Genomic DNA, 27,250 nt, shown 5'->3' on the forward strand with positions numbered 1-27,250 from the left:
ACGAGCTCTTGCTTCTGCAGGAGGACGAGGAGGAGGAGGAGGAGGGGGTGCGAACGGCTACAGACAACTGTTTACTAGACCGTGGGCTAGGCAGAACTGTCCCAAACTTGCTGTCCCCTGTGGACCCTGAATCCACCACATTTACCCAGTGTGCCGTGATGGACACGTAACGTCCCTGGCCATGCCTACTGGTCCATGCATCTGTTGTCAGGTGCACCTTTGTGCTCACAGATTGCCTGAGTGCATGGACGATGCGCTCTTTAACATGCTGGTGGAGGGCTGGGATGGCTTTTCTGGAAAAAAAGTGTCGACTGGGTAGCTCGTAGCGTGGTACAGCGTAGTCCATCAGGTCTTTGAAAGCTTCGCTTTCAACTAACCGGTAGGGCATCATCTCTAACGAGATTAGTCTAGCTATGTGGGCGTTCAAACCCTGTGTACGCGGATGCGAGGCTAAGTATTTCCTTTTTCTAACCATAGTCTCATGTAGGGTGAGCTGGACTGGAGAGCTGGAGATCGTGGAACTAGCGGGGGTGCCGGTGGACATGGCAGACTGAGAGACGGTGGGAGATGGTATTGTTGCCGCCGGTGCCCTAGATGCAGTGTTTCCTACTACGAAACTGGTGATTCCCTGACCCTGACTGCTTTGGCCTGGCAAAGATACCTGCACAGATACAGCAGGTGGTGCGCTAAATGGTGGTCCTACACTGCCGGAAGGGATGTTGCGTTGATGACTAGCTTCATTGGCCGAGGGTGCAACAACCTTAAGGGACGTTTGGTAGTTAGTCCAAGCTTTCAAATGCATGGTGGTTAAATGTCTATGCATGCAACTAGTATTGAGACTTTTCAGATTCTGACCTCTGCTTAAGGAAGTAGAACATTTTTGACAGATGACTTTGCGCTGATCAATTGGATGTTGTTTAAAAAAATGCCAGACTGCACTCTTTCTAGCATCGGATACCTTTTCAGGCATTGCAGACTGAGCTTTAACCGGATGGCCACGCTGTCCTCCACCAGGTTTTGGCTTTGCCACGCGTTTTGGGCAAGATACGGGCCCGGCAGATGGAACCTGTGGCGATGTTGATGCCTGCTGCGGCCCCTCCTCCTCCTCTGCTTCAGAACTGCTGCCGCCTGCACCCTGTTCCCCCAATGGCTGCCAATCGGGGTCAAGAACTGGGTCATCTAATAACTCTTCTTGTACCTCCTGCGCAACTTCGTCTGTGTCACCGTGTCGTTCGGTGGTATAGCGTTCGTGATGGGGCAACATAGTCTCATCAGGGTCTGATTCTTGATCAGCACCCTGCGAGGGCAATGTTGTGGTCTGAGTCAAAGGACCAGCATAGTAGTCTGGCTGTGGCTGTGCGTCAGTGCACTCCATGTCAGATTCAATTTGTAATGGGCATGGACTGTTAACTGCTTCACTTTCTAAGCCAGGGACGGTATGTGTAAAGAGCTCCATGGAGTAACCCGTTGTGTCGCCTGCTGCATTCTTCTCTGTTGTTGTTTTTGCTGAAGAGGACAAGGAAGTGACTTGTCCCTGACCGTGAACATCCACTAACGACGCGCTGCTTTTACTTTTACCAGTTTCACGAGATGAGGCAAAAGAGCTAGAGGCTGAGTCAGCAAGATAAGCCAAAACTTGCTCTTGCTGCTCCGGCTTTAAAAGCGGTTTTCCTAATCCCAGAAAAGGGAGCGTTCGAGGCCTTGTGTAGCCGGACGACGAACCTGGCTCCACAGCTCCAGACTTAGGTGCAATATTTTTTCCCCCACGACCACCTGATGCTCCACCACTACCACTACCCTCATTACCAGCTGACAATGAACGCCCCCGGCCACGACCTCTTCCACTAGACTTCCTCATTGTTTTAAAAACGTAACCAAACTAACGTTATTTGTTGCAGTCACACAACTTACACGGTGAGCTATAACTTCAGTATGATTTAGCTACCCCTTTACAGGTTGGTGAGACCACAGCGAAAATCAGGCCCAATGTTACACACTCTTTTTTTGGTGGCTGCAAATTAGAGAGATGCCCCACACGCAGGACTGTCACTGAAGCACAAATGTTAATATTAATGTCACACTATTATTTTTTTTTTATTTTTATTTTTTTCAGGAACACTTTAGAAACCCCCCCAAAAAAAAAAAATAGATTTTTGCAGGGAGAATTTAGAAAACAAATGTAACAAACTATATGCTTTCTATGGGCCACTGAGTGAGAGATGACGCACACAGGAATCAGGAGTGGCACACAAGCCCAGAGGCCAATATTTTTCTACCAATGATTGATGGAGTTATTTTCTCTGGTAGATTTTGGAACCCAAATCAAGGAAAAAAAATGTAGGCTTTCTATGGACCACAATTGGAGAGAGAGAGAGAGAGAGATGGCACACCCAGGAGTCAAGACTGGCACACAAGCAGAAAGGCCAATATTAATCTCCCACTGTTTTTTTTTTGTTTTTTTTTTTTTTTTTTTTTTTTCAGGGAGACTTTAGAAAAAAAAATAATAAAAAAAATATGATTTTATCAGGAAGAATTTAGAAACCAAATAAAATAAAATGATTTTTTCAGGGAGAATTTATAAAACAAATAAAAACAAAAATAGGCGTTCTATGGCCCACTGACTGAGAGATGACGCACACAGGAGTCAGGAGTGGCACACAAACCCAGAGGCCAATATTTTTCTACCAATGATTGATGTAGTTATTTTCTCTGGTAGATTTTAGAACCCAAATCAAGGAAAAAAAATATAGGCTTTCTATGGACCACAATTGGAGAGAGAGAGAGAGAGAGAGAGAGAGAGAGATGGCACACCCAGGAGTCAAGACTGGCACACAAGCAGAAAGGCCAATATTAATCTCCCACTGTTTTTTTGGTTGTTTTTTTTTTTTTTTTTTCAGGGAGACTTTAGAAATAAAAATAATAAAAAAAATATGATTTTATCAGGAAGAATTTAGAAACCAAATAAAATAAAATGATTTTTTCAGGGAGAATTTAGAAAACAAATAAAACCAAAAATATGCGTTCTATGGCCCACCGACTGAGAGAGAGAGAGAGATGGAACGCTTAGTACTGGCACACAAGCCCAAAGGGCAATATTAATCTCCCTTTTTTTTTCCAGGGAGAATTTCTGAAACCCAAAAAAAAAATAAAATAGGCTTTCTATGGCCCACTATTTGTGAGAGAGATGGGACGCTCAGGACTGGCACAGATGGCACGCTCAGGACTGGCACAGAAGCCCAGAGGCCAATATTAATCTCCCTTTTTTTCTGGGAGAATTTATAAAACCAAAAAAATATTTAAATAGGCTTTCTATGGCCCACTATTTGTGAGAGAGATGGCACGCTCAGGACTGGCACAGATGGCACGCTCACAACTGGCACACAAGCCCAGAGGCCAATATTAATCTCCCTTTTTTCAGGGAGAATTTCTAAAACCCAAAAAAAAAATAAAATAGGCTTTCTATGGCCCACTATTTGTGAGAGAGATGGGACGCTCAGGACTGGCACAGATGGCACGCTCAGGACTGGCACAGAAGCCCAGAGGCCAATATTAATCTCCCTTTTTTTCTGGGAGAATTTATAAAACCAAAAAAATATTTAAATAGGCTTTCTATGGCCCACTATTTGTGAGAGAGATGGCACGCTCAGGACTGGCACAGATGGCACGCTCACAACTGGCACACAAGCCCAGAGGCCAATATTAATCTCCCTTTTTTCAGGGAAAATTGATAAAACAAAAAAAAAAATTAAATAGGCTTTCTATGGCCCACTATTTGTGAGAGAGATGGCACGCTCAGGGCTGGCTGGCACAGATGGCACGCTCAGGACTGGCACACAAGCCCAGAGGCCAATATTAATCTCCCTTTTTTTCTGGGAGAATTTATAAAACCAAAAAAATATTTAAATAGGCTTTCTATGGCCCACTATTTGTGAGAGAGATGGCACGCTCAGGACTGGCACAGATGGCACGCTCACAACTGGCACACAAGCCCAGAGGCCAATATTAATCTCCCTTTTTTCAGGGAAAATTGATAAAACAAAAAAAAAAATTAAATAGGCTTTCTATGGCCCACTATTTGTGAGAGAGATGGCACGCTCAGGGCTGGCTGGCACAGATGGCACGCTCAGGACTGGCACACAAGCCCAGAGGCCAATATTAATCTCCCTTTTTTTCTGGGAGAATTTATAAAACCAAAAAAATATTTAAATAGGCTTTCTATGGCCCACTATTTGTGAGAGAGATGGCACGCTCAGGACTGGCACAGATGGCACGCTCACAACTGGCACACAAGCCCAGAGGCCAATATTAATCTCCCTTTTTTCAGGGAAAATTTATAAAACAAAAAAAAAAATTAAATAGGCTTTCTATGGCCCACTATTTGTGAGAGAGATGGCACGCTCAGGGCTGGCACAGATGGCACGCTCAGGACTGGCACACAAGCCCAGAGGCCAATATTAATCTCCCTTTTTTTCAGGGAGAATTTATAAAACCAAAAAAAAAAATAAATAGGCTTTCTATGGCCCACTATTTGTGAGAGAGATGGCACACTCAGGACTGGCACACAAGCCCAAAGGCCAATATTAATCTCCCACTGTATTTTTATCAGGGAGAATTTATACACCCCACAAAAAAAAATACAGAAAAATGAAAAGGCTTTCTATGGCCCACTATGTGAGAGAGATGGCACACACAGGGATGGCACTCTAGCAGAAATGCCAAATTGCCAATCTTAATCTCCCACCAAAAAAAAAAAAAAAAAAAAAACAGGGAATGTCCTACAATTACTATCTCCCTGCCTGCAGTAATCTCAGCCAGGTATGGCAGGCAGCTACTATCTCCCTGCCTGCAGTAATCTCAGCCAGGTATGGCAGGCAGCAATAAGGAGTGGACTGATGCACAAATGAAATAAAAAGTGTGGACAAACAAAAAAGATAGCTGTGCAGAAAGGAAGGAACAAGAGGATTTGTGCTTTGAAAAAAGCAGTTGGTTTGCACAGCGGCGTACACACAGCAATGCAGCTATCAGGGAGCCTTCTAGGGCAGCCCAATGAGCTACAGCGCTGAGGGGAAAAAAAAAAAAAAAAAAACTTCCACTGTCCCTGCACACCGAGGGTGGTGTTGGACAGTGCAAATCGCTGCAGCACAAGCGGTTTTGTGGTTAATGGACCCTGCCTAACGCTATCCCTGCTTCTGACAAAGCGGCAGCAACCTCTCCCTAAGCTCAGATCAGCAGCAGTAAGATGGCGGTCGGCGGGAACGCCTCTTTATAGCCCCTGTGACGTCGCAGACAGCAAGCCAATCACTGCAATGCCCTTCTCTAAGATGGTGGGGACCAGGACCTATGTCATCACGCTGCCCACACTCTGCGTTTACCTTCATTGGCTGAGAAATGGCGCTTTTCGCGTCATTGAAACGCGACTTTGGCGCGAAAGTCGCGTACCGCATGGCCGACCCCGCACAGGGGTCGGATCGGGTTTCATGAAACCCCGACTTAGCCAAAAGTCGGCGACTTTTGAAAATGTTCGACCCGTTTCGCTCAACCCTACCCGCGACAGCATGTCTCATGGCTGTTAGAGAGATACAAAACATGCAGGGATTACCTAATAAACAGGCAATTCCTGCATGTGATGCAGCTGTAGAACAGCCCAGAGACATGTAGCCGCGGGGACTCGAACATAGTATTCGAGCACGCTGAAAACACTCAATTAGCACCCGAGCATGCTCAGATAACACCTTATCCAAGCACGTTCGCTTATCACTACTATTCACATATATTACATAGAAACACATCTATACTTAACATTAGAGTTGAGCGACCTTGACCTTTTTAGAGTCGAGCCGGGTTTTGCGAAACCCGACTATGTCCAAAGTCGGGTCGAGTGAAATCGGCCGATTATGACGTAAAGTCGGGATCGACCGAAACACGAAACCCAATGCAAGTCAATGGGGCAGCATAGTCGGCAGTGAGTGGGGGCCAGGAAAACACCTAGAGTGGCCATTTTAATGTCAAAACCATCCATTCTTCTTAATGAAGCTTGTCAAGCGTAATTTACCTTATAATAATTGGAAGGCATTTGAAATTGGGGGTCATTTGGCTAAAGTTGTGGGGGGTAGGGCTGGTTCAAGTAATTAGTGGGCCCAGGAAATCTGGACCACGTCACGGCAGTGGAGCAGGGAGAGGTAAGTATTTCAACTTTGCAAGTGCTGTGAACCTGAGCAAGCAGGGGGGGCCCACTCGTTGGCATTGGCACTGGCACAGGGCCCCTCAAAGTACAGCGGTGTGTTTGCACGGCGGGGGCGCCTCCCACCGGCAGCAACACTTTTGCGTACTATGAGAGGCCCTGTGCCAGTGACGTCGCCAACTAGTATTCCTCCCCCCACCTGATGAAGGAACCTGCACTTTCATCTGCACCTTCCTCTTTGTCCCCGTGTAAGGTGGTATGGTATGCGGGAAGAGCAACCTGACTTTCAGCAGGGTCACAATGTTGTTGTGTAGCGTGCACGGGGAATGTTGCGTTATGGGTCAATGTACCAGCAGACTCATCTATCACTGGCTGGGCAATGGGCACGATGAAGTGGAAACACAGATATAGGCCCAAAGAAGAAAGTGGGCTAAATGCAGTTCAAAATTGGTAACACAGGAATAACCAGGGGGCATTGCAGTGGAGGACAACTGGAATGAGAGGCTGACACAGAGAGTAGGGCCAAATCAGTAAGTAGTCGAAATGCAGTTCAAAATTGGCAACCGTAGTAAACAGGCGGCACAGCTTTGTTCAGTGGAGGAGAACAGCAAGGAGTGGCAGACACCGATAGTAGGCCCCAAACCAACTAGTACGCCAAATGCAGTTGTTCCATTTAACCACAATTTAATGAGAGCCTGAAGATAGAAGCTCAGGAAAGGCAACCTGGGGAACACCTTGGAGTGTAACACACCATCTCTCTCCACCCCATACCCATTTTGTATGGCCTAATGCAGTGTACTTTTCTACAACTACTAAACGAGAGTCGGAAGACCGAAGCAATGGCAAGGAAACCTGGGGAACACCTTAGAGTGTAACACACCCTCTCTCTACACCCCATACCCAATTTGAAGGCCTAATGCAGTGTAGTTTCCAAGAACTACTAAACGAGAGCCGGAAGATCGAAGCTCAGGAAAGGCAACCTGGGGAACACCTTGGAGTGTAACACACCCTCTCGCTACACCCCATACCCAATTTGAAGGCCTAATGCAGCGTAGTTTCCAACAACTACTAAACGAGAGCCGGAAGATCGAAGCTCAGGAAAGGCAACCTGGGGAACACCTTGGAGTGTAACAAACCCTCTCTCTACACCCCATACCCAATTTGTAGGCCTAATGCAGCGTAGTTTCCGACAACTACTAAACGAGAGCATGAAGATCGAAGCTCAGGAAAGGCAACCTGGGGAACACCTTGGAGTGTAACACACCCTCTCTCTACACCCCATACCCAATTTGTAGGCCTAATGCAGCGTAGTTTCCGACAACTACTAAACGAGAGCCGGAATATCGAAGCTCAGGAAAGGCAACCTGGGGAACACCTTGGAGTGTAACACACCCTCTCTCTACGCCCCATACCCAATTTGTAGGCCTAATGCAGCGTAGTTTCCGACAACTACTAAACGAGAGCCGGAATATCGAAGCTCAGGAAAGGCAACCTGGGGAACACCTTGGAGTGTAACACACCCTCTCTCTACACCCCATACCCAATTTGAAGGCCTAATGCAGTGTAGTTTCCAAGAACTACTAAACGAGAGCCGGAAGATCGAAGCTCAGGAAAGGCAACCTGGGGAACACCTTGGAGTGTAACACACCCTCTCGCTACACCCCATACCCAATTTGAAGGCCTAATGCAGCGTAGTTTCCAACAACTACTAAACGAGAGCCGGAAGATCGAAGCTCAGGAAAGGCAACCTGGGGAACACCTTGGAGTGGAACACACCATCTCTCTACACCCCATACCCAATTTGAAGGCCTAATGCAGAGTAGTTTCCAAGAACTACTAAACGAGAGCCGGAAGATCGAAGCTCAGGAAAGGCAACCTGGGGAACACCTTGGAGTGTAACACAACGTCTCTCTACACGACGGAAGGGCTGATTCTTAGGAAGGAAGGCTGTTGGAAATAAGCATTGCGCGTCCGAGGGTGATTATATTCTTATTAGGTATATACTCACCCTCGGACGCGCCCTGCTTCTTTATTTGGAATGAATGTTTATTTGCAATGTGGTGTTGACTTTCTCTATTATTTTGGTAATTAATGATTTTATTATTTTCATTATTTTGCATCTTCTCGGCAATAATATAAAGAAGACGCGACAGGACAACACTCGGTGGATGCCATATGTGTGTTTTCAATTTAAAAAAACTTTCAGTTAACTACTTGCAGGAGAAAGTAATTGTAGCTGGTGGCCATTTTTAGTACTGTACCAGATTAGAGTTGTGTGTTTGTTTTTAATGTTAAAATGTCTGCATTTGATATCTCACCAGTATTTTCTTTTTTATAAGCAAAATACTTATTTTTATATTTTCTGATGTTGGTTCCAGGGGTACACGGCCAGCAGTGCCCTGGTCAGTGTAGTAGTAGTTGAAAGAATGGACCGCAGACAGGCATCGAAGGCCTAAAATAATAACACATGGCTGTAGGCAATTTTAAATTGGTTCCAGGGGTACACGGACAGCAGTGGTGTGGTCAGTGGAGGCCTAGTGGAAGGAGTGACCGCAGACAGGCATCGAAGGCCTAAAATAATAACACATGGCTGTAGGCAATTTTAAATTGGTTCCAGGGGTACACGGGCAGCAGTGACCTGGTCAGTGTAGTAGTAGTTGAAAGAATGGACCGCAGACAGGCATCGAAGGCCTAAAATAAAAAAATTGGGCTGGCTGTAGGCAATTTTAAATTGGTTCCAGGGGTACACGGGCAGCAGTGGTGTGGTCAGTGGAGGCCTAGTGGAAGGAGTGACCGCAGACAGGCATCGAAGGCCTAAAATAATAACACATGGCTGTAGGCAATTTTAAATTGGTTCCAGGGGTACACGGGCAGCAGTGACCTGGTCAGTGTAGTAGTAGTTGAAAAAATGGACCGCAGACAGGCATCGAATGCCTAAAATAATAACACATGGCTGTAGGCAATTTTAAATTGGTTACAGGGGTACACGGACAGCAGTGACCTGGTCAGTGTAGTAGTAGTTGAAAGAATGGACCGCAGACAGGCATCGAAGGCCTAAAATAAAAAAATTGGGCTGGCTGTAGGCAATTTTAAATTGGTTCCAGGGGTACACGGACAGCAGTGGTGTGGTCAGTGGAGGCCTAGTGGAAGGAGTGACCGCAGACAGGCATCGAAGGCCTAAAATAATAACACATGGCTGTAGGCAATTTTAAATTGGTTCCAGGGGTACACGGACAGCAGTGGTGTGGTCAGTGGAGGCCTAGTGGAAGGAGTGACCGCAGACAGGCATCGAAGGCCTAAAATAATAACACATGGCTGTAGGCAATTTTAAATTGGTTCCAGGGGTACACGGACAGCAGTGACCTGGTCAGTGTAGTAGTAGTTGAAAGAATGGACCGCAGACAGGCATCGAAGGCCTAAAATAAAAAAATTGGGCTGGCTGTAGGCAATTTTAAATTGGTTCCAGGGGTACACGGGCAGCAGTGACCTGGTCAGTGTAGTAGTAGTTGAAAGAATGGACCGCAGACAGGCATCGAAGGCCTAAAATAAAAAAATTGGGCTGGCTGTAGGCAATTTTAAATTGGTTCCAGGGGTACACGGACAGCAGTGGTGTGGTCAGTGGAGGCCTAGTGGAAGGAGTGACCGCAGACAGGCATCGAAGGCCTAAAATAATAACACATGGCTGTAGGCAATTTTAAATTGGTTCCAGGGGTACACGGACAGCAGTGACCTGGTCAGTGTAGTAGTAGTTGAAAGAATGGACCGCAGACAGGCATCGAAGGCCTAAAATAAAAAAATTGGGCTGGCTGTAGGCAATTTTAAATTGGTTCCAGGGGTACACGGACAGCAGTGGTGTGGTCAGTGGAGGCCTAGTGGAAGGAGTGACCGCAGACAGGCATCGAAGGCCTAAAATAATAACACATGGCTGTAGGCAATTTTAAATTGGTTCCAGGGGTACACGGACAGCAGTGACCTGGTCAGTGTAGTAGTAGTTGAAAGAATGGACCGCAGACAGGCATCGAAGGCCTAAAATAAAAAAATTGGGCTGGCTGTAGGCAATTTTAAATTGGTTCCAGGGGTACACGGGCAGCAGTGACCTGGTCAGTGTAGTAGTAGTTGAAAGAATGGACCGCAGACAGGCTTAGAAGGCCTAACATAACAAACTTGGGCTGGCTGTAGGCACTTTTAAATTGGTTCCAGGGGTACACGGGCAGCAGTGGTCTGGTCAGTGGAAGTCTAGTGGAAGGAGTGACCGCAGACAGGCTTCCAAGGCCTAACATAACAAACTTGGGCTGGCTGTAGGCACTTATAAATTGGTTCCAGGGGTACACGGGCAGCAGTGGTATGGTCAATGGAAGTCTAGTGGAAGGAGTGACCGCAGACAGGCTTCCAAGGCCTAACATAACAAACTTGGGCTGGCTGTAGGCACTTTTAAATTGGTTCCAGGGGTACACGGGCAGCAGTGGTCTGGTCAGTGGAAGTCTAGTGGAAGGAGTGACCGCAGACAGGCTTCCAAGGCCTAACATAACAAACTTGGGCTGGCTGTAGGCACTTTTAAATTGGTTCCAGGGGTACACGGGCAGCAGTGGTCTGGTCAGTGGAAGTCTAGTGGAAGGAGTGACCGCAGACAGGCTTCCAAGGCCTAACATAACAAACTTGGGCTGGCTGTAGGCACTTTTAAATTGGTTCCAGGGGTACACGGGCAGCAGTGGTCTGGTCAGTGGAAGTCTAGTGGAAGGAGTGACCGCAGACAGGCTTCGAAGGCCTAACATAACAAAATTGGGCTGGCTGTAGGCACTTTAAATTGGTTCCAGGGGTACATGGGCAGCAGTGTATGGTCAGTGGAAGTCTAGTGGAAGGAGTGACGGCAGACAGTCTTCGAAGGCCTAACATAACAAAATTGGGCTGACTGTAGGCACTTTTAAATTGGTTCCAGGGTAACACGGCCAGCAGTGGCCTGGTCAGTGTAGTAGTTGTAGAAAGAAGGGACCGCAGACAGGCTTCGAAGGCCTAACATAACAAAAATGTCAAAACAATGGTATTGTCAGTGCCAGGCATTGAAGGATGTCAGCGGCTAGACTACACATTGGTGAAGCTGTGAGAGATAATTTTGCTAGTGGTAGAGCACTGTTTGAGCTGGGGGGGGGAACTGTCTTGTGGCCGGCGGTACAGGCACAGGGCCCCTCATATTACAACGGTGTGTCTGACGTTGGGTGCGCACCACCACCGCCAGAGACACTTTATTGTACTATGAGGGACCCAGTGGCAGTGCCGTCGACCAAAAGCGGCCACACCCACCTCTTCAGACAAACAGCACTCTCAAGGGTCCAAGCGCAAAGTGGCGATAGCACGGCCCCGTGTGGGGAGTTTGGCCATTTCGTGAGGTGGAAACATGTCGTATGCTGGACAATCAGGTGAAGAAAATTACGAGATTGGAAAAGTCATTCAGAATAGTCCACAGGCAAGACCTCTTCATAGGAAAGCTAGGTGTCAGCCGGGCAGGGTGGGGCAAAAGATTTTGAAATCCAGTTGTGGTTCATTTTAATGAAGGTTAGATCATCTACATTTTGGGTAGCCAGACGAGTCCTTTTTTCTGTTAGTATTGAACCTGCAGCACTGAATACTCTTTCTGATAGGACACTAGCTGCCGGGCAAGCAAGCTCCTGCAATGCATATTCTGCCAATTCTGGCCAGGTGTCTAATTTGGATGCCCAGTAATCAAATGGGAATGACGGTTGAGGGAGAACGTCGATAAGGGATGAAAAATAGTTTGTAACCATACTGGACAAATGTTGTCTCCTGTCACTTTGAATTGATGCTGCAGTACCTGTCCTGTCTGCGGTCATAGAAAAATCACTCCACAACCTGGTCAGAAAACCCCTCTGTCCAACGCCACTTCTGATTTCTGCCCCTCTAACACCTCTGGTCTGCTGGCCCCTGGAGCTCGTGTGAGAACGATCACGGGCGCTGTGTGCAGGGAATGCCAGAAGCAAACGGTCAACAAGAGTTGATTGTTTTGTTGCTAATATTAGTTCCAAGTTCTCATGTGGCATAATATTTTGCAATTTGCCTTTATAGCGAGGATCAAGGAGGCAGGCCAACCAGTAATCGTCATCGTTCATCATTTTTGTAATGCGTGTGTCCCTTTTGAGGATACGCAAGGCATAATCCGCCATGTGGGCCAAAGTTCCCGTTGTCAAATCTGCGGTTGTGCTTGGTTGAGGGGCAGTTGCAGGCAAATCTACGTCACTTGTGTCCCTCAAAAAACCAGAACCCGGCCTTGCCACGCCACCAATTTCCCGTGCCCCCGGGAAAGCTTCCTCATTAAAAATATACTCATCCCCATCATCCTCCTCATCCTCCACCTCCTCTTCGCCCGGTACCTCGTCATGTACACTGCCCTGACCAGACAATCGCTGACTGTCATCAAGGCTTTCCTCTTCCTCTGGTGCAGACGCCTGATCCTTTATGTGCGTCAAACTTTGCATCAGCAGACGCATTAGGGGGATGCTCATGCTTATTATGGCGTTGTCTGCACTAACCAGCCGTGTGCATTCCTCAAAACACTGAAGGACTTGACACATGTCTTGAATCTTCGACCACTGCACACCTGACAACTCCATGTCTGCCATCCTACTGCCTGCCCGTGTATGTGTATCCTCCCACAAAAACATAACAGCCCGCCTCTGTTCGCACAGTCTCTGAAGCATGTGCAGTGTTGAGTTCCACCTTGTTGCAACGTCTATGATTAGGCGATGCTGGGGAAGGTTCAAAGAACGCTGATAGGTCTGCATACGGCTGGAGTGTACAGGCGAACGGCGGATATGTGCGCAAAGTCCACGCACTTTGAGGAGCAGGTCGGATAACCCCGGATAACTTTTCAGGAAGCACTGCACCACCAGGTTTAAGGTGTGAGCCAGGCAAGGAATGTGTTTCAGTTGGGAAAGGGAGATGGCAGCCATGAAATTCCTTCCGTTATCACTCACTACCTTGCCTGCCTCAAGATCTACAGTGTCCAGCCACGACTGCGTTTCTTGCTGCAAGAACTCGGACAGAACTTCCGCGGTGTGTCTATTGTCGCCCAAACACTTCATAGCCAATACAGCCTGCTGACGTATGCCAGTAGCTGCCCCATAATGGGAGACCTGGTGTGCAACAGTGGCAGGTGCGGATGGAGTGTTTGTGCGACTGCGGTCTGTGGACGAGCTCTTGCTTCTGCAGGAGGACGAGGAGGAGGAGGAGGAGGGGGTGCGAACGGCTACAGACAACTGTTTACTAGACCGTGGGCTAGGCAGAACTGTCCCAAACTTGCTGTCCCCTGTGGACCCTGAATCCACCACATTTACCCAGTGTGCCGTGATGGACACGTAACGTCCCTGGCCATGCCTACTGGTCCATGCATCTGTTGTCAGGTGCACCTTTGTGCTCACAGATTGCCTGAGTGCATGGACGATGCGCTCTTTAACATGCTGGTGGAGGGCTGGGATGGCTTTTCTGGAAAAAAAGTGTCGACTGGGTAGCTCGTAGCGTGGTACAGCGTAGTCCATCAGGTCTTTGAAAGCTTCGCTTTCAACTAACCGGTAGGGCATCATCTCTAACGAGATTAGTCTAGCTATGTGGGCGTTCAAACCCTGTGTACGCGGATGCGAGGCTAAGTATTTCCTTTTTCTAACCATAGTCTCATGTAGGGTGAGCTGGACTGGAGAGCTGGAGATCGTGGAACTAGCGGGGGTGCCGGTGGACATGGCAGACTGAGAGACGGTGGGAGATGGTATTGTTGCCGCCGGTGCCCTAGATGCAGTGTTTCCTACTACGAAACTGGTGATTCCCTGACCCTGACTGCTTTGGCCTGGCAAAGATACCTGCACAGATACAGCAGGTGGTGCGCTAAATGGTGGTCCTACACTGCCGGAAGGGATGTTGCGTTGATGACTAGCTTCATTGGCCGAGGGTGCAACAACCTTAAGGGACGTTTGGTAGTTAGTCCAAGCTTTCAAATGCATGGTGGTTAAATGTCTATGCATGCAACTAGTATTGAGACTTTTCAGATTCTGACCTCTGCTTAAGGAAGTAGAACATTTTTGACAGATGACTTTGCGCTGATCAATTGGATGTTGTTTAAAAAAATGCCAGACTGCACTCTTTCTAGCATCGGATACCTTTTCAGGCATTGCAGACTGAGCTTTAACCGGATGGCCACGCTGTCCTCCACCAGGTTTTGGCTTTGCCACGCGTTTTGGGCAAGATACGGGCCCGGCAGATGGAACCTGTGGCGATGTTGATGCCTGCTGCGGCCCCTCCTCCTCCTCTGCTTCAGAACTGCTGCCGCCTGCACCCTGTTCCCCCAATGGCTGCCAATCGGGGTCAAGAACTGGGTCATCTAATAACTCTTCTTGTACCTCCTGCGCAACTTCGTCTGTGTCACCGTGTCGTTCGGTGGTATAGCGTTCGTGATGGGGCAACATAGTCTCATCAGGGTCTGATTCTTGATCAGCACCCTGCGAGGGCAATGTTGTGGTCTGAGTCAAAGGACCAGCATAGTAGTCTGGCTGTGGCTGTGCGTCAGTGCACTCCATGTCAGATTCAATTTGTAATGGGCATGGACTGTTAACTGCTTCACTTTCTAAGCCAGGGACGGTATGTGTAAAGAGCTCCATGGAGTAACCCGTTGTGTCGCCTGCTGCATTCTTCTCTGTTGTTGTTTTTGCTGAAGAGGACAAGGAAGTGACTTGTCCCTGACCGTGAACATCCACTAACGACGCGCTGCTTTTACTTTTACCAGTTTCACGAGATGAGGCAAAAGAGCTAGAGGCTGAGTCAGCAAGATAAGCCAAAACTTGCTCTTGCTGCTCCGGCTTTAAAAGCGGTTTTCCTAATCCCAGAAAAGGGAGCGTTCGAGGCCTTGTGTAGCCGGACGACGAACCTGGCTCCACAGCTCCAGACTTAGGTGCAATATTTTTTCCCCCACGACCACCTGATGCTCCACCACTACCACTACCCTCATTACCAGCTGACAATGAACGCCCCCGGCCACGACCTCTTCCACTAGACTTCCTCATTGTTTTAAAAACGTAACCAAACTAACGTTATTTGTTGCAGTCACACAACTTACACGGTGAGCTATAACTTCAGTATGATTTAGCTACCCCTTTACAGGTTGGTGAGACCACAGCGAAAATCAGGCCCAATGTTACACACTCTTTTTTTGGTGGCTGCAAATTAGAGAGATGCCCCACACGCAGGACTGTCACTGAAGCACAAATGTTAATATTAATGTCACACTATTATTTTTTTTTTATTTTTATTTTTTTCAGGAACACTTTAGAAACCCCCCAAAAAAAAAAAAATAGATTTTTGCAGGGAGAATTTAGAAAACAAATGTAACAAACTATATGCTTTCTATGGGCCACTGAGTGAGAGATGACGCACACAGGAATCAGGAGTGGCACACAAGCCCAGAGGCCAATATTTTTCTACCAATGATTGATGGAGTTATTTTCTCTGGTAGATTTTGGAACCCAAATCAAGGAAAAAAAATGTAGGCTTTCTATGGACCACAATTGGAGAGAGAGAGAGAGAGAGATGGCACACCCAGGAGTCAAGACTGGCACACAAGCAGAAAGGCCAATATTAATCTCCCACTGTTTTTTTTTTGTTTTTTTTTTTTTGTTTTTTTTTCAGGGAGACTTTAGAAAAAAAAATAATAAAAAAAATATGATTTTATCAGGAAGAATTTAGAAACCAAATAAAATAAAATGATTTTTTCAGGGAGAATTTATAAAACAAATAAAAACAAAAATAGGCGTTCTATGGCCCACTGACTGAGAGATGACGCACACAGGAGTCAGGAGTGGCACACAAACCCAGAGGCCAATATTTTTCTACCAATGATTGATGTAGTTATTTTCTCTGGTAGATTTTAGAACCCAAATCAAGGAAAAAAAATATAGGCTTTCTATGGACCACAATTGGAGAGAGAGAGAGAGAGAGAGAGAGAGAGAGAGAGATGGCACACCCAGGAGTCAAGACTGGCACACAAGCAGAAAGGCCAATATTAATCTCCCACTGTTTTTTTGGTTGTTTTTTTTTTTTTTTTTTCAGGGAGACTTTAGAAATAAAAATAATAAAAAAAATATGATTTTATCAGGAAGAATTTAGAAACCAAATAAAATAAAATGATTTTTTCAGGGAGAATTTAGAAAACAAATAAAACCAAAAATATGCGTTCTATGGCCCACTGACTGAGAGAGAGAGAGAGATGGAACGCTTAGTACTGGCACACAAGCCCAAAGGGCAATATTAATCTCCCTTTTTTTTTCCAGGGAGAATTTCTGAAACCCAAAAAAAAAATAAAATAGGCTTTCTATGGCCCACTATTTGTGAGAGAGATGGGACGCTCAGGACTGGCACAGATGGCACGCTCAGGACTGGCACAGAAGCCCAGAGGCCAATATTAATCTCCCTTTTTTTCTGGGAGAATTTATAAAACCAAAAAAATATTTAAATAGGCTTTCTATGGCCCACTATTTGTGAGAGAGATGGCACGCTCAGGACTGGCACAGATGGCACGCTCACAACTGGCACACAAGCCCAGAGGCCAATATTAATCTCCCTTTTTTCAGGGAGAATTTCTAAAACCCAAAAAAAAAATAAAATAGGCTTTCTATGGCCCACTATTTGTGAGAGAGATGGGACGCTCAGGACTGGCACAGATGGCACGCTCAGGACTGGCACAGAAGCCCAGAGGCCAATATTAATCTCCCTTTTTTTCTGGGAGAATTTATAAAACCAAAAAAATATTTAAATAGGCTTTCTATGGCCCACTATTTGTGAGAGAGATGGCACGCTCAGGACTGGCACAGATGGCACGCTCACAACTGGCACACAAGCCCAGAGGCCAATATTAATCTCCCTTTTTTCAGGGAAAATTGATAAAACAAAAAAAAAAATTAAATAGGCTTTCTATGGCCCACTATTTGTGAGAGAGATGGCACGCTCAGGGCTGGCTGGCACAGATGGCACGCTCAGGACTGGCACACAAGCCCAGAGGCCAATATTAATCTCCCTTTTTTTCTGGGAGAATTTATAAAACCAAAAAAATATTTAAATAGGCTTTCTATGGCCCACTATTTGTGAGAGAGATGGCACGCTCAGGACTGGCACAGATGGCACGCTCACAACTGGCACACAAGCCCAGAGGCCAATATTAATCTCCCTTTTTTCAGGGAAAATTGATAAAACAAAAAAAAAAATTAAATAGGCTTTCTATGGCCCACTATTTGTGAGAGAGATGGCACGCTCAGGGCTGGCTGGCACAGATGGCACGCTCAGGACTGGCACACAAGCCCAGAGGCCAATATTAATCTCCCTTTTTTTCTGGGAGAATTTATAAAACCAAAAAAATATTTAAATAGGCTTTCTATGGCCCACTATTTGTGAGAGAGATGGCACGCTCAGGACTGGCACAGATGGCACGCTCACAACTGGCACACAAGCCCAGAGGCCAATATTAATCTCCCTTTTTTCAGGGAAAATTTATAAAACAAAAAAAAAAATTAAATAGGCTTTCTATGGCCCACTATTTGTGAGAGAGATGGCACGCTCAGGGCTGGCACAGATGGCACGCTCAGGACTGGCACACAAGCCCAGAGGCCAATATTAATCTCCCTTTTTTTCAGGGAGAATTTATAAAACCAAAAAAAAAAATAAATAGGCTTTCTATGGCCCACTATTTGTGAGAGAGATGGCACACTCAGGACTGGCACACAAGCCCAAAGGCCAATATTAATCTCCCACTGTATTTTTATCAGGGAGAATTTATACACCCCACAAAAAAAAATACAGAAAAATGAAAAGGCTTTCTATGGCCCACTATGTGAGAGAGATGGCACACACAGGGATGGCACTCTAGCAGAAATGCCAAATTGCCAATCTTAATCTCCCACCAAAAAAAAAAAAAAAAAAAAAACAGGGAATGTCCTACAATTACTATCTCCCTGCCTGCAGTAATCTCAGCCAGGTATGGCAGGCAGCTACTATCTCCCTGCCTGCAGTAATCTCAGCCAGGTATGGCAGGCAGCAATAAGGAGTGGACTGATGCACAAATGAAATAAAAAGTGTGGACAAACAAAAAAGATAGCTGTGCAGAAAGGAAGGAACAAGAGGATTTGTGCTTTGAAAAAAGCAGTTGGTTTGCACAGCGGCGTACACACAGCAATGCAGCTATCAGGGAGCCTTCTAGGGCAGCCCAATGAGCTACAGCGCTGAGGGGAAAAAAAAAAAAAAAAAAACTTCCACTGTCCCTGCACACCGAGGGTGGTGTTGGACAGTGCAAATCGCTGCAGCACAAGCGGTTTTGTGGTTAATGGACCCTGCCTAACGCTATCCCTGCTTCTGACAAAGCGGCAGCAACCTCTCCCTAAGCTCAGATCAGCAGCAGTAAGATGGCGGTCGGCGGGAACGCCTCTTTATAGCCCCTGTGACGTCGCAGACAGCAAGCCAATCACTGCAATGCCCTTCTCTAAGATGGTGGGGACCAGGACCTATGTCATCACGCTGCCCACACTCTGCGTTTACCTTCATTGGCTGAGAAATGGCGCTTTTCGCGTCATTGAAACGCGACTTTGGCGCGAAAGTCGCGTACCGCATGGCCGACCCCGCACAGGGGTCGGATCGGGTTTCATGAAACCCCGACTTAGCCAAAAGTCGGCGACTTTTGAAAATGTTCGACCCGTTTCGCTCAACCCTAATGCTGCCTTCTTTAGATGTCAATTATTAGGAGAGTAGTGTGAAGCTAGCGCTTATTAGCTGCAAGCATCGTGTGACATAACAATGTCTGTGATCCCCAGTAGAGCCACTGCCGACACCAGTGGAACGGTTCCGGCCCCGGAGGTGAGTATAAGTATTATTATTTTACAAGGGGGAAACATAGGAATTCAGGAGGGGTTGTCCGAGTAGTTCACAACCCCTTTGTTGTTTTTCAGGTGGTTTTTGAAGCGTACTTTCTCTAAACTTGCCTGAAAAAAAAACATATTGTGTGCATATAGTGTTAGCTCCCAATCACAGTCTCCCCGCACTCCTCTGATGCTCCTGAGGCATTAGTACTGTCTGCCTTTAGCATTGGAGAGCATGCACTTTGGGCCAATGATGCAATGATGGTCCAAATTTCAAACAGAAATGTGAATGTCAGGTGAGCTGTGCTTTCCTGAAAAAAACAAGATTAGACAATCATTTTAAATAACTGACATTTTAAGTTCTAAACCAAGACTCACATTAGGACCCACATTGCACATCTCATAATTGTCCCTATAGTATCTGCCTGATGACAGCCACATTGGCCATAGACACTTTTCCATGATAGTTACTTTTCATTTTCAAGAAGTTACAGTCCTGCATAGATGGACGTTTGAGAAGGGAAGGTGTACTTTAAATGCATTTTTATAAATTCTAGAAGGATTACTATGACACAGCGATGTATGTAGATTGATCTATCATTATGATCATGCCGTACAGATTACATAACATGTATTACTTGATTCAGAAAAGTTCATTCATGATTAAATCCACAGACCTCTTGACTCATGATTGTGGGGCGTAACAAGTTTCCTATGAGGTAGGAGCAGGCTGTGTAGCCCTGGAGTGCAGTGTCTACCTCTCAACCAGTATATGTATGCAACCTCAATAAATGAACAATTGACACTTGACCTTTGTACTACGCGTTTCCGCTTAGTGGGTTATAAGAGACATGGCTGGCATACATGGCACACTTACATTGTAGACTTTACCATTGTAGATGTGCTGTCGGAAGAGACCATGAGAATACCGCGAGGACACAGGGCGCCCTAGATTGTTTACATAATCTGTGGATAGAAGTGATATGACTCAAACTCATATAAAACTATATTCATAATTAACAACGACAAATAAAACTAAACAATGTTATACAACGGGTTCTTCCTGCTTGTACTCCAGCGAGTATAATGCCAAGCATTCTTCACCATAGCACTTCCCTTATTGCTTAGAGGATTTTGTCCTAGCATAAAATTAAGGTGGTTCTGCTGAGCGGGAAACAATTCCTGAGGAATAATGAGTCCATAAGTATTCCTTTTAGAATGAATACTATCCCACCATCCATTGTGGACTGTCTATGTGAAAATCCAGTGACCCATCATAGAACTAAGGAATGTAGGAATGTCAGAAGCTTCACTTGAAAGTCCCAAAGCAAAATCTACAGAGGGGACCCCAACTATCAAAGGTCTTTAAAAGGGGTTGTCCGGGCAAAATAAATCTTTGTCCAGGGCATTAAGTACAGTGGGGGGGAAAAAGTATTTGATCCCTTGCTGATTTTGTAAGTTTGCCCACTGACAAAGACATGAGCAGTCTATCATTTTATGGGTAGGTTAATTTTAACATTGAGACATAGAATATCAAAAATAAAATTCAGAAAATCACATTGTGAAATTATATAAATTTATTTGCATTTTGCAGTGAGAAATAAGTATTTGATCCCTCTGGCAAACAAGACTTAATACTTGGTGGCAAAACCCTTGTTGGCAAGCACAGCAGTCAGACGTTTTTTGCAGCTGATGATGAGGTTTCCACACATGTCAGGAGGAATTTTGGTCCACTCCTCTTTGCAGATCATCTCTAAATCGTTAATATTTTGAGGCTGTCGCTTGGCAACTCGGAGCTTCAAATCGCTCAATAGGTTTTCTATGGGATTAAGGTCTGGAGACTGGCTAGGCCACTCTATGACCTTAATGTGCATCTTTTTTTGCCACTCCTTTATTGCCTTGGATGTATGTTTTGGGTCATTGTCTTGCTGGAAGACCCAGCCATGACGCATTTTTAATGTCCTTGCGGAGGGAAAGAAGTTGTCACTCAGGATTTTATGGTACATGGCTCCATCCATTCTCCCATTGATGCGGTGAAGTAGTCCTGTGCCCTTAGCAGAGAAACGCCTTCAAAACATAATGATTCCACCTCCTTGCTTGACACTGGGGATGGTGTCCTTTGGGTCATCATAGGCAGCATTTGTCTTCCTCCAAACACAGCGAGTTGCGGTAATGACAAAGACCTCAATTTTTGTCTCATCTGACCACAGCAACTTCTCAAAACCAAAAAACCAATAGAGCGGGATCCTAGAAAGTCACAAAAACCAAAGAAAAAGGATCCTTAAATTTTAACCTTTAATTAAAACAAGTTTTAAAAAAAATGTTCAAAATTATATACAACATAAATAAGGAGGAATACAGTGTGTACCTACTGAGCCCTACTGGGTCACTGTACTGTGCCCTGCCTGGCAGTGGAGGTTGGCACCCTAAGTTACTGTGGTAGGCGCCCCCACTCCTCCACGGTTCACTCTGGTATCCCTAGAACTTTGTAAGAAGGAACATAAACCAGCTCACCCGTGATGCAAGAACCAAACCTCGGGAGCACGGACCCGCTGTGTCCAGGCGTACAAGGTCCAAAAAAAGAAAGGAATGTCCAGCTTCACTGAGTCCATAAAAAAGAGTTTTCTTTATTCACAAACTTTAGACATGGAGGATACAGACTTCAGCACAACCACATGGGTAAGAATCTCAACGCGTTTCTGGAGACTAGGCTCCCTTAAGGGATTTCTAGGGATATCAGGGTGAGCCGTCGAGGAGTGGGGGCACCTACCGCAGAAACTTAGGGTGTCTACCTCCACTGCCAGGCAGGACCTAATATAGTGACCATCTAGGACATCTCCATTGTAGGGAGTTCTAGGAATACCAGGGTGAGCCGTTAAGGAGTGGGGCACCTGCCGCAGTAACTTAGGGTGCCAACCTCCATTGCCAGGCAGGGCTCAGTACAGTGACCCAGTAGGGCTCAGTAGGTACACACTGTATTCCTCCTTATTTATATCCTATATAAATTTGAACATTTTTTAAAACTTGTTTTCATTAAAAGATACATTTTAAGGATCTTTGATCTTTGGTTTTTGTCACAGCACCTTTCCCAATCACTCACAGAATCATCCAGGTGTTAATTGGAAAACTTCAGATGGGTCTGCACATGTGCCTTCTTGAGCAGGGAGACCTTGCGGGCACTGCAGGATTTTAAATCTTTACGGCGTAATGTGTTACCAATGGTTTTCTTGGCAACTGTGGTCCCAGGTGCCTTTCGATCATTATCAGTTCCCCCCGTGTAGTTTTAGGCTGATCTCTCACCTTCCTCATGATCAAGGATACCCCACGAGGTGAGATATTGTATGGTGCCCCAGATCGATGTGGATTGACAGTCATTTTGTATTTCTTTCATTTTCTTACTATTGCACCAACAGTTGTCACCCAGCGTCTCACTTTGTAACAACTTTGCTGGCATCACGGCATGGCCTGTCATCTCTCCCACTATCTTACCCACTGCTCCAGGCTATGATGTGGTTTCTGTTTCTTGCCAGCTCCATATTCTGTTCCTCTGCTCTCTGCATGCTTCATGGCTGTGTGTATAGGGGGCGGCGCCTGAACTCTCTGGTTCTTATAGGAATCAGGTGCACCTGTCTAATCTGTTCCTGACCAATTACTAAGAGGCCTCTAGTATTTAGTGCAGCTCCACCCTGTGGTCTGGGCCTGTGCAATGTGTTAGCTCAGTTTGTGTTTTGCTTCTGAGTTTGCCAGGCCTTGCTCTGCGTTACTCCCTCTCTAGTGGTCTTTCGCTGTGTTCCTGCCTTGATCTTGTTGTCCGCCCTCCAGGAGGCAGAATATCCTGGTGCCTGTGTCTTTGTTCCTGTCCCTTGTCTGAACTTAGTCTTATCTTGGTCTCCTTGTCTGTGGCTTCCTTCCCTGCTGTGTCTTTCCTTGTGTTCTCAGTCTGCTTACACTCCACACTCTTGCGGCTCTGCCTTCTCTGTACCTTTGTGGCTTTACCTCTGCTCCGCACTCCTGCGGTTCTGCTCCATTCTACTCTGTTCCGCTCCCGTTGCTGCAGTAATCTCTTGCTGCAGCTCCTCTCCACATTCCTTGCGGTTCTGCTCTGCTTAGCTTTTGTTGCTACACTATCTCTTGCTACTCTTCTGCAGCCTTGCACTTCTCTTCCTGTGTGAACAGGTCCCAACCTGTTCCTTCATTCTCCTTTCCTTCTGGCTTGTTTCCGTACCTGCATCTTCTGTGTGAACAGGTCCCAACCTGTTCCTTCATTCTCCTTTCCTTCTGGCTTGTTTCCGTACCTGCATCTCCTGTGTGAACAGGTCCCAACCAGTTCCTTCATTCTCCTTTCCTTCTGGCTTGTTTCCGTACCTGCATCTCCTGTGGGAACAGGTCCCAACCTGTTCCTTCATACTTCATTCCTTTCTGCTTGTTTTCTTATCTGCACCTCCAGTGTGAACAGGTCCCTACCTGTTTCTTCATACTGCATATCCATACCTGCACCTCCTGTGTGAACAGGTCCCTACTGTTGTGAATTCAGCTTTTGGGCTCCCTCCGGTGGTTGTAGAGGGTAATGCAGTTGTGCCTGGACTGCAGGAGTGGACAGGTGTATCTACTAATTGCAAAACTGACTGGGGTATATAGCTTTGCTGGATCCTTTAGTCAGTGCCAGTTGTCCATTGTTCTTGAAGGATTCACTTCCCTGCTGGTCTCTCCAGTTTGCTGTGTTTTTCTACAAAGATAAGTCCTGGCTTTGTTTTTGCTGTCCACCTGCTGTGGACCTTATAGTTCTGTGCATTTTCATGTTTTTGTCTTGTCCAGCTTGGTCTGCGAAGGATTTTTTGCAGCCTAGCTATTTCTCTGGAGATGCAGATATACCCCCATGTCTTTAGTCAGATGTGGTGATCCGTATTTTCTGCGGTGGATATTTTCTAGTGTTTTTATACTGACCGCATAGTACTCTGTTCTATTCTTTCTTTTTAGCTAGTATGGCCTCCTATGCTAAAATCTGATTTCATATCTGCGTATGTTATTTCCCTCTCCTCTCACAGTCAATATTTGTGGGGGGGGGGGGGGCTATCTATCCTTTGGGGATTTTCTCTGAGGCAAGATAGGTTTCCTGTTTCTGTCTTTAGGGGTAGTTAGATCTTAGGCTGTGCCGAGGGGTCTAGGGAGTGTTAGGTACCCCCCACGGCTACTTCTAGTTGCGCTGCTAGGTTCAGGGTTTGCGGTCAGTACAGGGACCACCTTCTCCAGAGTACGTCTCATGCTGCTCCAAGGCCACCAGATCATAACAGTACAACTGGCCAACAATGAGTTAATTGCATCTCAGAAGAAGGGTGGAAAAATTTTGAGCCATTTTTTTTTCCTTAGCCTGTTTGGTCTGTTCCTCCCTCTTTACCTCTGGGTGGCTACGGAGTCTAGTATTAACATGAATGTTCAGGAGTTAGTTTCTCGGGTGGATCAGCTTGCTGCTAGGGTACAGATTTCATTGTTCAGACTCCTGCCTTAGAGCCTAAGATTCCCACTCCTGATTTATTCTTTGGTGATAGATCCAAATTTTTGAGTTTCAAAAATAACTGTAAACTGTTTTTTTGCATTAAGACCCCGGTCTTCTGGTGATCCTATTCAGCAGGTTAAAATCATCATATCTCTGCTGCGTGGTGACCCACAGGATTGGGCATTTTCCCTGAAATCTGGCAATCCTGCTTTGCTTAATGTTGATTCGTTCTTTCAGGCATTGGGGTTGTTGTATGATGAGTCTAATTCTGTGGATCAGGCTGAGAAAATCTTGTTAGCCCTGTGTCAAGGTCAAGAAGCGGCAGAATTGTATTGCCAGAAATTTAGAAAATGGTCTGTACTGACTAAATGGAATGAGGATGCCTTGGCGGCAATTTTCAGAAAGGGTCTTTCTGAATCCGTTAAAGATGTTATGGTGGGGTTCCCCACGCCTGCTGGTCTGAGTGATTCTATGTCTCTGGCCATTCAGATTGATCGGCGCTTGCGAGAGCGCAGAATTGTGCACACTGTGGCGTTGTCCTCTGAGCGGAGCCCTGAGCCTATGCAGTGTGATAGGATTTTGTCTAGAGCTGAACGTCAAACATTCAGGCGTCAGAATAGGATGTGTTTTTACTGCTTCAATTCTGCTCATGTTATTTCTGATTGCCCTAAGCGTACTAAGAGAATCGCTAGTTTTGTTGCCATCAGTACTATACAACCTAAATTTCTGTTATCTGTGACCTTGATCTGCTCATTATCATCATTTTCTGTCATGGCATTTATGGATTCAGGCGCGCTCTGAACTAAATGGACTTAGAATTTGCCATACGTTGTGGTTTTCCCTTGCAGTCTTTGCAGAACCCTATTCCTTTGAGGGGCATTGATGCTACACCGTTGGCTAAAAATAAACCTCAGTTTTGGTCACAGCTGACCATGCGCATGGCGCCAGCCCATCAGGAAGATTGTCGTTTTCTGGTGTTGCATAATTTGCATGATGATATTGTGCTGGGTTTTCCATGGTTGCAGCTACATAATCCGGTGTTAGATTGGAAATCGATGTCTGTGACTAGTTGGGGTTGATCAGGTTCCTTTGATGTCAATCTCCTCTTCCCCCTCTTCTGAAGTTCCTGAGTTTTTGTCTGACTTCCAGGATGTATTCGATGAGCCCAAATCCAGTTCCCTTCCACCGCATAGGGACTGTGATTGTGCTATTGATTTGATTCCAGGTTGTAAGTTCCCTAAGGGCCGACTTTTCAACCTGTCTGTGCCTGAACATACCGCCATGCGGAGCTATATTAAGGAGTCTTTGGAGAAAGGGCATATTCGGCCATCTTCTTCACCGTTGGGAGCGGGGTTCTTTTTTGTTGCCAAGAAGGATGGCTCCTTGAGACCCTGCATTGATTATCGCCTCTTGAATAAGATCACGGTTAAATTTCAATACCCCTTGCCTTTGCTTACTGATTTGTTTGCTAGGATTAAGGGGTCTAGCTGGTTTACTAAGATTGACCTTCGAGGGGCATATAATCTTATTCGTATCAAGCAGGGTGACGAATGGAAAACTGCATTTAATACGCCCGAAGGCCATTTTGAATACCTTGTGATGCCATTCGGACTCTCTAATGCCCCATCTGTGTTCCAATCCTTCATGCATGATATCTTTCGGAGTTATCTTGATAAATTCATGGTTGTATATTTGGATGATATTTTGATTTTTTCCAATGATTGGGAGTCTCATGTGAAACAGGTCAGGATGGTATTTCAGATCCTCCGTAATAATGCTTTGTTTGTGAAGGGGTCAAAGTGCCTCTTTGGAGTGCAGAAGGTTTCTTTTTTGGGATTCATTTTTTCTCCCTCATCTATAGAAATGGATCCGGTTAAGGTTCAGGCCATTCATGATTGGATTCAGCCCACATCTGTGAAGAGCCTTCAGAAATTCTTGGGCTTTGCTAATTTTTATCGTCGTTTCATTGCCAACTTCTCCAGTGTGGTTAAACCTCTACTCGATTTGACCAAGAAAGGCGCTGATGTGACGAATTGGTCCTCCGCGGCTGTTTCTGCCTTTCAGGAGCTTCAACGCCGATTTACTTCTGCCTCTGTGTTGCGTCAGCCAGATGTTTCTCTTCCATTCCAGGTTGAGGTTTACACGTCTGAGATTGGGGCAGGGGCCGTTTTGTCTCAGAGGAATTCTGATGGTTCCTTGATGAAACCGTGTGCCTTCTTTTCTCGGAAGTTTTCGCCTGCGGAACGCAATTATGATGTCGGCAATCGGGAGTTGTTGGCTATGAAGTGGGCATTTGAGGAGTGGCGACATTGGCTTGAGGGGGCCAAGCACCGTATTGTGGTCCTGACCGATCATAAGAATCTGATTTACCTCGAGTCTGCCAAACGGCTGAATCCTAGACAGGCTCGATGGTCCCTGTTTTTCTCCCGTTTTGATTTTGTGGTCTCGTACATTCCTGGTACTAAGAATGTTAAGGCGGATGCCCTCTCTAGGAGTTTTTTTCCTGATTCCCCTGGGGTTCTTGAGCATTTTGAAGGAAGGGGTGATTCTTTCTGCCATCTCCCCTGATTTGCGACGGGTTCTTCAGGAATTTCAGGCTGATAAGCCTGACCGCTGTCCTGTGGGGAAACTGTTTGTTCCTGATAGATGGACTAGTAAAGTGTCATGCCGTTGCTGCCGCCG

General features: G+C 46.0%; 1 protein-coding gene across 1 annotated transcript in view; it reads right to left on the bottom strand.

Moving 5' to 3' along the window:
• The window catches only part of VWA3B (von Willebrand factor A domain containing 3B), a 430,059-nt gene that overhangs the window by 376,667 nt on the left and 26,142 nt on the right, over positions 1-27,250 (bottom strand). The window contains exon 3 of the mRNA XM_069757817.1: positions 19,952-20,040. Within this exon, the coding sequence (XP_069613918.1) occupies positions 19,952-20,040 (89 nt within the window). The remainder of the gene's footprint in view (positions 1-19,951; positions 20,041-27,250) is intronic.

The sequence above is a fragment of the Ranitomeya imitator genome, chromosome 3 (genome assembly GCF_032444005.1).
Source record: "Ranitomeya imitator isolate aRanImi1 chromosome 3, aRanImi1.pri, whole genome shotgun sequence".
Classification (NCBI taxonomy): domain Eukaryota; kingdom Metazoa; phylum Chordata; class Amphibia; order Anura; family Dendrobatidae; genus Ranitomeya; species Ranitomeya imitator.